We start from the raw sequence: 12,256 nt of genomic DNA, 5'->3' as shown, positions 1-12,256 counted from the left end.
CCTGAAACCCAAACCAATCCTGGGAGCTCTGATGAGTGAGTAAAGACTGAATTGAATGAGACTGAGACTGGGTCAACAAGTGCAGTGCGTCAATGGAAGTGCACATGTGTGTGTGTTTATGTGTGTCTGTGTATACTAAGGTGTATACCACGTGTGTGTACGCAAACACATGTGTGCGGTGTGAACGCACGCACTAATTTCCACGTCCTTGAGGTAAATTGGGCCCAATCTGAGGGGCCTTGCGGACAGCAAGGCAGCAAAACCACACACATTCACACAAGCAATCCAATCAGTTTGTTTATCAAACACAGCACCTAATGGTCATTTGTGAGTGTGTATAAGATGTCCAAATAAATAACATTCAGTCCAACAGAGTAACTCTCAAGGTCACAGGCTGGAAGCACGGTTTAAACAGATTTGGTCTTCACTGCTCAAGACCACCCACTTTTATTAAACACACACACACACACACACACACACACACACACACACACACACACACACACACACACACACACACACACACACACACACTCGTCAAAGTTATTCACTGGCACCCTCCTCCACCTCACACCGCTGCTCCACAGGTGACATTTGCCTGACATTTCAGCTCTATGCTGAGCAGCCTGCCTCTGGCAACATTGCAGCGTCTGTGCCAGAATATTGAAATATTGATATAGAACGCTGTCTGCGTTTCCAGCCCCCCTATCATCCACTTGGTAATGGATGAGGGCTTCCAGCAAACTCCCTGTGACATCTGATACTCATGTCAACATGTCTCATTTGTATTACAGTGCAGTGGCAAACCGCACTGCCCTGCCCACGCCTGCCAAATTTCACACTCGGCTCAGTAGGACTCTTATAGAGCTCATATCTATCAACACAAACACTCACACGTCCACACTGTACATGCATACCCACATCAGCATACTTCTTCACAGAAAGCGTTGATGGCTATCTGTCCTATCGTGGTGCCGTCTCATCGTGCCTCCCAAAAGTATTCAGACAAACACAGAGGTCACCGCACGATGCCTCCGTTTGTATTTCACAGAAACGACAGACAGATGATTGGCAGGTATTCTCTAACGGGCCGGCCACCTCTTTGACCCGTCAGATTCTAATCGTTAATTATTATTTCAAAATAAATAAGGCCAGTGTTGCCCTTTGATCAGGTTTCCGCTCACGGAGAAGATTGTGCCCTTTTTGCTGTCACTTAGAGGATGAAAGCTCTTTGTCTTCAAGTCCATTTCAGTTTCCACAGTTGCACAACTTGGTCACAGGGGACAACTTCACTAGCTACTTTTCCAGAGGTAACTGTTTCAGTAGGCTTTCCTGAGGTCCTGACACCAGTAAAACACATTTAAGTCGATTTCTGCAAAGACCCCTAAGTGGCTTCGCTTGGTTCCCGTTCAAACGCAATGATTAGTTACAGATGCTTTTGATGGAACAAAGATATAGGTAGCACCAAAGAAAAATAAATGTCTTTTCTATGGGGGGATGAGAAACACCAGTAATTTAAAGTTTCAGAAAACAAACATTGTAGTTAGGGCCATGGTATGATGTGCATGTCCTCCTGCCAACCCAGCTTTTCTCTATTAACTGCAGTATTGAAGCCAAAACAGCATTAGAGTCGAATCATGCTTTTTCTTCTTTCTTTTTTTTTGCTGACTTCATTTGTCAAATGGATAATTATGTCGAAAGTGAGGACGGATATTGAATAAAAGAAATGTTCAGACGTGCTTGATAGACATCAACAGTGCACCGGCAGTTGCCACTGACCAACTGTTTCCATGATATCAGTGTGTGTATTTATGTGTGTACATGTGTGTAAATGATTGCACGTATGAGTGAATGTTCCACACTTAGCCTCCGAGTCGTTCCACATCAATCTCATCCTAATGAAAGGCGCCTTGCTCTTGTCAAAGCATGGCTCCAACTATTTTTTCTCTTAATTTGATTTGGGGATTGTTTGAATTGTTCTTGGCCCCTGTGCTGCATAGATAAAAATTCCACCTCGACATAATTCAAGTCTTTTGAAATGATTCATAGGTAAAATAACAGAGGCCAGAGTTGCTCGTACGTAGGGGAAAGAAATGAGAGGGATGCTGCCGCAAACAGAGGTGGGACCACCCTGCTATCGGTGCTGATCAATGAGGGCTTAACTGAAGCATCCCAAAAACTGATTATCCCATGTATCACCATGTCCTATTGCCTCAAAATAATAAACAAAACGACGGATTAAAGGCCGAGAGAACAAAGACGGCGTGGTGTTTTGGGATAATATCTCAGGTAGTGATAGTCGCAGTGGCAGCCGGGACAGGGTGCTTGATGGGAGCTGATGATGAAAGCAGACAAAGAACAGGCTTTTATCAGAGTGGGGATGATTTGTGCGTGGGTGTTTTCTCTACATATACATGTGTGACCTTTAACACCCTGACCCATCAATAGAGATGCAGATGGTTAAGCGGTTGAGCCTGCGGGTCAACCACTTAACCTACCGTTACCCTCTGAAATTGCAGGAGTAAAATATGGACACATGAGGTGTCTGTCTGTGGAGAGAGCGAGAGAGAAACACACTAACAAAAAAACAACATTGGCAGCTCTTTAAAGAAAGGCTCTTGTTGACCTGAATAATTCCAGCTGTGCGGTGCACCTGGACCGTCAAGCCAGCCAATATCGTAACCTCTTAACGCTCACCTACGTCATACTTCTGGCCTATCGGCAGACAATCTTATCACAGAGAGGAAGACAAGCAGGGCAGCACTCGCCTCCGCTTTCCACTGCTCGTCTTCTACATTTGGAATTCACATGTGCGATAGTCAGAGTCCTCTGATGCGGTCGGATGAATATTCCAGAGTTAAGAGCTACTGCCAAAAACAGGATCACTTTTACAGTATCGGTATTTCAGTCTCCAGTTGATAAAAGAAGCCAGGAGTATATTCTGCACCCATTTACTTAAGTTGGTAATAATGTACGTCAAAGAGGCCAAGCCAGCAGTTATCGAGAGCCGGGCTGTTTCGCCTGTCAAGTCTCTCTGAATGGTCTTATTTGAGCTCTGTAATTAGGAGGTGATTGATGGCTAAAGATAATGATAAGATGAATACAAGAGACTTCATCCAAACGCTTGATTACAATGGGAGTCAGAGGCGAAAGGCACTGCGAAACGTGATCTGTAGAGGTACAAACAGCATGGACTTTGATAATGATGATAGGCTGGAAGCACTGTCGCCTTCTAAAGTGGTTTCGAGAAAGAGCTTCTAAGAGGGCAGCTTCACCTCCGACTATCCTCTGCCGGGTTCAAGTTGCAATTTGACCAGCGGTAGAAAGTGCATCTTTGATATTAGAGCGGAACATCCGAGAAGAGGATGTCTTTTGATATGTCAGGTAGATGAGTAACCAGGCTGAGACTCTATGTACTTGAGTGTGGGCTTTGCTGCCCTCTCATTAATCCACAGACTTGCAGTCGCCGCTCTTCAGGCTGCGTCTGACTGACAGTTGCATGCAGGTTTGTGTGTTTTGGATTGAGAAGCAAGTCACTGATCAAAGTGTTAAATGAAGGTTTAATAAGAAGGATATCAGATCAATGGAAGAGGTAGCAAAAACCTTAAATGGAGGGGCAATTACATATACTGTATGTGCTTTATCAATATTAGTGTCACAGCTAAACAAACGGTAATTTCACCGTCAAAGGGTTCTATTATTTGTACTTGAATTCTACAAGAGCTAAGAACTGAACCAAGAGAGAACATGCAACACAATGCGATTTGCATTTGTCCTCTAAGTAATGTAAAGCGGTAAAAAAGTTGGGCTTCTTGCCATTAGCAGACTTGTTTTGGTTTGCAAGCATGTGGAGAGAGTCAGAAAAGGGATCAAAAGTAGAAGAAGTTGTAAAGGCTGTAAGTACAGCTTGCAATCGCCTGCAGTAAAATTGAGATGGGGGCTGCAGAAATGAATTGGATGGTAGGGAGACAGTGAACTCGGGGAGCGGGGGGGTGGGGGAGCAGTGAGGTAGAGCCGCCCAACATCAAACAATTTATCACTCTACCAGTCACAACATGCCTGCTTCTTTGCCTCTCCCAGGGCTACCAACCAGTGCTGTAGACCCACATCAAAAGCCGTCACTGTCAAACCAGCCATGTTTGTGTTTAGTGCCTGGGTTTGTTTTTCTAAGTGTCATAAGTTGTTGTAATTATAAGCCGTTCACCCGAACCTCCTATACTCCATCCATCTAAGTCATCTTAGACTCCCTCGAGACATCATCATCATCAGTGCTCATCACCAGAAATGGTCAGCAGGCTCCAAAAGATTGGCTCCAGGGCAGGGACATCCTTCTTGGAAGAATTACAATGCAACATCATTTCTCCATAAAGTGCCAGAGCTTGAGAGCAATAGAGATGAGGCAAGATCAACAGGGCTGTAAAACTCTGCGAAGACTGTCTGTGGTTCTGCAGGTGGAGCCGCATCCAAAATCCGACCCCCCCACCCCCAATCCCCAGCTCCCCAAGGCAGAGAAATGTCAGCCCCAGTGTTCAGCGTCACTCTGTTCAGTGTGGTTCCTATTATCACGCCAGCAGCATTATCTGACAGTTTTTATGACTGCAAAAAGTTCAGATCAGCAATTCAATAAAGCAGAGGGGGGGAAAAAAAAATTCAATATTGAGACTTTATTGTGTGACCAAATGTAATCGCCCAGCTTTGTTGTGCTGTTCAGTTGGAGTCTGACTGTGCCTCAAAGTGAGCCGAGCAGTTCTCCAGCTAACCTTGTGCTTTCATCATCATTAGCTCATGCTTCACAGGCTGCAGCTGCAAGAATTAGCAAAGAAAACAGCGGTCTGTTCAAACACCCCAACGCAGACACAAACATTGCAGGATTCAGAAGTAAAATAATCATGTGAAGGCTGACATACACACATAAGCCCCTATGAATTACAACACGCCACACACTTACACACACAGTCACACCCGGAGGGCAAATCTGCGGGTTGCTTTTGTCAAACCCGGCTTAAGCTGAATTCTGCTGAGTGGTCAGATCAGATATCGGCGAGGCTGACTGAGAATGTGTTCAAAAAGTTTAGCAAATTTGCCACGCGGTGTTGTCTTTCAACAGCCCTGTGAGAATGAAACCAATACTTTTTACACTGCAAAGCCCTGGACAAAATGTAACTGCACCGCAATGTCAGAAATCAAGGGGCGCAATGGGGGGAAATCATATTTACATTATAATATCATGTTTTTCCAGTTTCATTTAGTCAAATATGATTATATTTGTCACTTGCCAAAAAAGTATATTGAAGTTTAGTGTTATGGCAGCAATATCGAAACATTTCTCATAATGCTAACTCGTCCCCGAAATGAATTGTATAAGATCTTTGAGCAGTTTTTTTTTGTTTTTTTTTCTTCCTGTCTCTCTTCTGGTGACTGTCCTGAACTTCTACGCTGTGTATTTTTCTTGGCAAAGTCTTCGTTTCTACGAGTGTCCTGCTCCTGCTGAGCGGTCCAGCTGAAACAAAGTCAAAGAGGGCAAGAAAGCAGCAGTTTGGATGCATATGACCTGCTCTGTAAATACTTTAAAGGCCATAGACTCACTCTCTGAGTGAATATCAAGTTCCCTTTGCGCACCCCCCCCACCCCGGGTTCAGTCATACTAGGATAATGCCACAGGCGGATTCTTAGTAGGAGAGATCAGAGGCAGACCAGAATCATCAACCCCATGTATGAATGCCTGTGCATATGTGTGGAGGAGTTACTGTTTCTTGTCTCGTGTGAGCCGTGACAGTGAAGGCTTGTTAACTGAGCGGAGCAATCTTTCGCACTCACAGTTCCGATAACAAGTGCAGTCGATGGAAGGCTCTGGGCTGGATCTCGCTGATGTTGTTCATACTCAGATCCCTAGGAAGAGAAAACACCGGGTATCAGCATCTGAAGTATCAATCACTGTGCAACTTAATACAGTCCTTAGAAGGTTCTCGAACATGTTGGAAATACAGTTCTTTCATTTTTATTTAATTTTTTTCACATGACAATCCATCATGAAGTGTAGGGAGTAGGACAGAAAGAAAGGTTAGAGGGTTAGGTAGAGAGGTTGGAGGACAGAAGGGAGGAGAGGGAGATGTAGAGGAGAATTTTCCCCAATGAATCATTGTTGGGCAGCTGTAATTTCCTCCTCATCCCAGTGACTCTTTCTCTTTTCCAGATGTCTCACTCTGCTTTCAGATCTGACCCCTCAAGTCTCCCTTCATATCTCTCTCTCTCTCTCTTTTCTTCTCCCTCTCCTCAGTCTCTTGTCTCCTTCTTCCTCAGGTTTCTCCAGAGACCACCTCCTTTCCTCTTTGTTCACCTCGGTAACATAGACGCACTCTGTTTCTCTGCCTCTCCGACACTCTCTGACGCGAGAGGGTGTATTGAGGGGTGAGTGTTGACGCAGCTGCGTCGCGGCAAAAGGGAGAGGTGCAAGATGCTGCACACACACACACGCACACAAGTTCTTTAACACTCAGGGACGCCTTATGTGTCAGCCTCTGGTAGAAAACATGTATAACCTTGTGGCCCAGTCATGTAAGGTCATCTCTTTGATAAACACAATGAAAGCAAGGACGTGTTACGTCACCCTTCTTTGCTTTCACAGCCCTTGGGGTCTTGCATCAAGAGTGAGGCTCAAACGTGTGTGTGTGTGTGTGTGTGTGTGTGTGTGTGTGTGTGTGTGTGTGTGTGTGTGTGTGTGTGTGTGTGTGTGTGTGTGTGTGTGTGTGTGTGTGTGTGTGTGTGTGTGTGTGTGTGTGTGTGTGTGTGTGTGTGTGTGTGTGTGTGTGTGTGTGTGTGTGTGTGTGTGTGTGTGACACTAACCATTGCTCATAAAGCCGGACCACCGGGCTTGTAAGTGTAAACTGTGCTCTCAGAAGCCCTTTGCTGTTGGGAGTTTTGACACACTGGCTGTTTGTTTGTCAAGTCAGCCAAGCTGACAGGGAGGCTGGATGGATCTGTCCTCAGACATGATCTACATCCAGCTCCAAGGGCATGTGGAAAGAAACACTGCATGGCAATACTCCGATTCAAGAATCTGGGTATTTGAGTTATAATTAGCAGACCAGACAAATTCAGTATACCAAGGGTTTTGGTGCCCAGTCAAGGATAACATCTGACATCAGGCAACGGCCGAGACGACTGAAAGTGTCACTTGGAGTGAGGACGTGCATTCTCACTTGTTTTAATGATTTTACAGTGTTGACTGTTTCCATTTGACATGAGATTTTGTAGGTCAGATAATTACGTAGTTATTGAATTTTTGTTTTCCATATAAAAGTCTAATTATGAAAAGTTAGTGTCCTTGCACAGGAATTTCCTGTTACAAATGCTCCCCACCCCTCCTGGGAGGTCTGGCTGCAGAGAGAGGGCTTCAAGGTGGAACTCAAGGATACACGCAGGGCGGATGCTTTCAATCACTTAACACTGTTTATGACTCGCTATGGCAGGATTAATGATATCACTTTCTTAGTTATCAGTGTTACTCAAACTAGCTTTGAGGTAATTTGATAATTACCAGTATTTTCCTTTTTGTCACATTCTGCGGGAACATAGCATGCGGAGCAGTGGCATTATGTACGTTTATGGTGCAGAGTGGGAATATTAAGTGTTTGTGGTAACATGCCAGAAAGTATCACAAGGCCAATAAAAGAGGAGAAGTGGGACCCCGCAAGCCAGAGTAAATAGTCCGGGTATATGTAAAGAGTCATTCATGAAGTAATAGAATATTCATTCAACATCAAAGTTGTGTTTTCATGAAATGAAAAGCCAAGTACCGTTTAAATATTTTAACATAATGATATAACTGTATATTTTTTTTTGTCCTTTTTGTTATTGAATGACTGCAGTCAGAAATGAACAAGTGAGCAAATTAGCTTTGAAAAGAGACAAGATAATAAATACAACACGGGAGGAAGTACTAAACCTTAAAATGTGCGAATAATGATCTCTCTTGAAGCGCCATCATCTAAAATGATGCCACAGTCATGTCATAAAAAGTATTCCAGCATATAAAAAAAATAAAGTATATCCTTTCAAAATGCTTTACTTCCCCAACATATTTAAACAAGCAAGCGCTTGATTCTCTTTGAAACAGATCACATGGAAAACATTTTTTTTAATCACACCCGCAAATCCAGAAAGTTACAATAACAGTTTGCAGAGTAGGTGGCAATGATTTCACCCTCCTTACAGAGAGCTGGATGGGATCTGTTCCGTTGAAACCTCGGACTTTTAGGGCCTAATGTTCTCTTGAAGTGCACTGTGTCATAATGCCATAATCTGAAGAGCGTTTGAGCCTGGCAGTGGATTTTAAAGGATTTCCTGATTTTCTTAGATTGAATAATTCCACCTGAGATACAAGAAAACATCCCATGAGCAGCACAGGATATGCAGGTAACTATTACTGCAGGGTTCAAACATCAGCAACACGTCTGGGTAAAACCTTTTGCTGTCCAACAATCAGACTAGAGTTTGTCTGTAAACATATACTCAAAGACAATCCGTCTTCTGCTTGGAGCCAATCCCCACTGAGGTTGGGTGAAGGCAGATTAGGCACCGGACACGACACTGGTGCATCACACGCACTCACTTTTACACCTACGAGCAATTTGCAATCAGCAATTAGCTGGAAATACATGTTTTTGGACTGTGGGAGAAACCCAGAGAAACATCCACATATGAATTAGTAGATTGGCGACATGAATCGGTGACAGTTCTGGTGCAGGGAAATGTGAAGTTTTAATGATGGCAATGTCCTGATATGGGACCGCTTCCTTTTCTCTGGCAATAAATCGCTGTAATTGGTTGAGATGCATATTGCATATAGTGTGAAAATATTGAAATAAAACATTCAAGATGATATTTTATATAATGTATTGTATCACCAATCATTTTTTTCATTAGAGAATAGTGAAATATTTCATCAGCGATACTGTAAAGTGGAAATCATGGCCAACATTTAAAGTTGGTGAGGTTTTATTTCATATTCGTAGTGATCATTCCTTTTATCTATTTCAATCTCTATTTATATATGTTAAGAAAAGCACCGATTTCAAAGGAATATATCTATTGTACGTATTGTCTCCCTCTTTTCTTTTCACACGATCTGTCCAGACTTCATGAAGTTATTTTGAAATGAATACAAGTAATGTACGTAAAGCATAAAATGATTATAGAGTTACCATGGAGATAAATGTCACAATAATCCAGCTGACATCACCTTTGGACACAGGAAGCACACGAGGCCTCATAAAGGATACAAATACACACCTTAATCCTACTCGTCTGTGTACTAATTCTACTCAGAAAAATATTTATGGGAACACTGTGGTGGATCATTAAAATGAAGCGACACACACGCATGCACACACACTCACACACACACACACACACGCAGACATACACACCCCGCTTCTGGGGATGCGCCCGAGGATGGAGACAGCTCTCTATTATCTGGTCCTGATTAAAGAAGCCATAAACAAACGTTGTGTGAAGTCCATAACAGCGGCTTCACTCAGACAGAATAAACACGCAGCAATGGAGAGAGAAAATGTTTAAAAATAAAGACACACACTGGTGAGTCATGGGGAAAGGTTGAATGCAGCTCAGCTCGGCTGTGCTCTCCAACAAGCTCATTGGAGAGAGAGAGAGAGAGCGAGAGAGCGATTTCTGCTGTGCAGGCCAAGGCCTCCGCTGACAACTTGACGTATCGTTGGAAGGCACTGCATTATGGCTTGTTTTTAAAATCAAATAACAGCTGTGGCTTTTTTAAACCATGATAATTATGATTGATGACTACCACATGTGCATTGTGTCGGCTGGCGCTGTGACGTGCAGATATTTTCAGCGCAAATAAACGCGAAAGAAATGAGAAAGAGAGCGCTCAAAGGTTTCGCAGTGTGTATGGGAGACTCACAATTAGAACCGGGGGTTTATGTGTCCCGGTTTAATGGGGCAACTCTGACGTGTGTGTGTGTGTGTGTGTGTGTGTGTGTGTGTGTGTGTGTGTGTGTGTGTGTGTGTGTGTGTGTGTGTGTGTGTGTGTGTGTGTGTGTGTGTGTGTGTGTGTGTGTGTGTGTGCGCGTGCGCGTGGTGTGTGAGACAGACGCCGACTGGAGGCAAGCATGTGTGTCAGTATCTGTGTCTGTGTGGCAGTACAAAATTCTCTCCATTTATAGGTGGCTGCGGTGTGTGTGGTAAGATGTCTGTCGCTCATTTTCACACCCCTATTGTTTTCCAGTGAGCCTGCACATGTGGCGGCTGCAGTCTCTCGTCCCACTTTCACTATATTGTGGACATTGCTGGGCCTGATTGCAGTGTTGGTCTCCACATGGTTCATTTTCTTTCCTTTTTTCTTTTTTTTTTTTTTTTTACTCTGTAAGGAAACCACTCTTCCCTATCTGGGCCATCGCGGCGTCAAGACAGCAGCCTGATATCGCTCGTAAAGACAACACATCTCTCAACTGACAAAGACACGCAGGCCATCGCCTCTCCTCAGATCTCCCTCTGCTGCTGAATGACGAGCCGACGGCCAGTCAGCAACATTTGGGACAAAGGAAGAAGACATGGAGACCCTCACCAACAAACACGCTCACAAATGTGCCTCCCCCTCTTTTTTTTTTGGGGGGGGGGGGGGGGGGGGGCTGCAGAATGACAGTGAAAACCCTCAGTGATCACTTTCCGTTTCCCCGGAGAAGAATTTGATTTTCGTGTTTGTGCATGAACTTGTGTGTTTCAAGCACAGAAGCGTGAGTGAAATTTAGGGTCAGCGTTGCAATTTAAGTGGAGAAAAAAAACTAAAAACGAGCATTTTTCCATCGCTCTTCCCTCCATAGTTCCGATAGCTCTGATAGATCGCTCAGTCTGTCCTCTGCAGAGTGTCTAAGTGTTTGCTTGTGTGCATGTGAATGTAAGAGAGGAGAGTTTGGCACAGGAAGAAAGGTAAAGTACTGGATATTTGACTGCTTTATGCTGTGATTGATAGAGTAACCATGGCAAGGAGCTTGTCTTAAGGGAGGAACGGAAGCATGAAGAAGCAGAGGTACATTTCCATTCATCAGCCTGGGCCCTTTCAGTCCCTCTCTCTTATGCCACTCTATTGCTCGCACTCTCTTTCTCTCCCCATTTCTGCTCCACATTTCAATTGGAGCATGGGGCTACGCAGTCCTGCAGTTACAATAATGCGATTTATCATATTTCCTCCTTGCCGTCAACAGGACTACTGAAGTATGTTATCGGCTGGCTGATCAAAGCGCCTGTGTGTGTGGGTGTGAATGTGCCCCTAGCTCCATTGTAGCCAATTTCAAACTGGAAGCATTTCTGACAAGAGCTGGTGATTTAGCGCAGCAAAACAACTGGCCACATCATGAAAAACACTCCTGTTTATGTTGAAAGACACACACACACACACGCTTGTGCACACTTGAGACAGGTTTTGTTTTTTTGTGGGGTCTATGACGGACCACCCTGGTGAGTGGATATACATTTAGACTAAGAAAGATAAGATCAGTTGGTCAGGTGTCTGTTTTTGTGTGTGTGTGTGTGTGTGTGTGTGTGTGTGTGTGTGTGTGTGTGTGTGTGTGTGTGTGTGTGTGTGTGTGTGTGTGTGTGTGTGTGTGTGTGTGTGTGTGTGTGTGTGTGTGTGTGTGTGTGTGTGTGTGTGTGTGTGTGTGTGTGTGTGTGTGTGTGTGTCGGGCCTGATATGTGTCGGTCAAACAGAGCCGAGCAGAGAAGAGATGATTTCGATTCACTTCACTGAGCGGAAATACATTGTCCCGCAGGAAAACAAAAACTTGTATGGAAATACTTTGGGCACGTTGCTCAAGCATTAAATTACATGCAGGTACAGAACATAAAAAAATGAAGGAAAGCATGTGAACAAAAAAGACCTACGTCGGTGGATTGAAAAGGATGTTTTTATTGATCCTCTCTCTCTCTCTCTCTCTCTCTCTCTCTCTCTCTCTCTCTCTCTCTCTCTCTGTCTCTCTCTCTTATGTACACATACAGAATCAATTATCTTTCTCTCTCTCTCCGTCGCTTTATTCTTGCCAATCCCTTTCTCTCTTGCTCAGGTGGAGACTTTTACCAAACAAAACGCTCATAATGGCAGTAAGCTCTGTGCTTTTGAAGGTGGCTTATCTAAGAGGAACATTAGAGTAATAGATCTTTAGTGGAAATCAACAACCAGAGCTTTGCCCAGAGGGCAGGAGTTCTGCATTAGGGCTGCTTGAGCCAC

The 12,256-nt window shown here is 44.1% G+C and overlaps 1 protein-coding gene across 1 annotated transcript in view; it reads right to left on the bottom strand.

Annotated features, from left to right (window-relative positions):
- Nucleotides 1–12,256, bottom strand: part of lgr6 (leucine-rich repeat containing G protein-coupled receptor 6) — a 38,740-nt gene that overhangs the window by 16,241 nt on the left and 10,243 nt on the right. The window contains exon 2 of the mRNA XM_080469162.1: nucleotides 5,818–5,889. Within this exon, the coding sequence (XP_080325288.1) occupies nucleotides 5,818–5,889 (72 nt within the window). The remainder of the gene's footprint in view (nucleotides 1–5,817; nucleotides 5,890–12,256) is intronic.

The sequence above is a fragment of the Lipophrys pholis genome, assembly GCF_963383615.2.
Source record: "Lipophrys pholis genome assembly, chromosome: 8".
Classification (NCBI taxonomy): Eukaryota; Metazoa; Chordata; class Actinopteri; order Blenniiformes; family Blenniidae; genus Lipophrys; species Lipophrys pholis.
The sequence above is the reverse complement of the archived record's forward strand: the minus strand, read 5'-3'. Positions and strand labels throughout refer to the sequence as shown.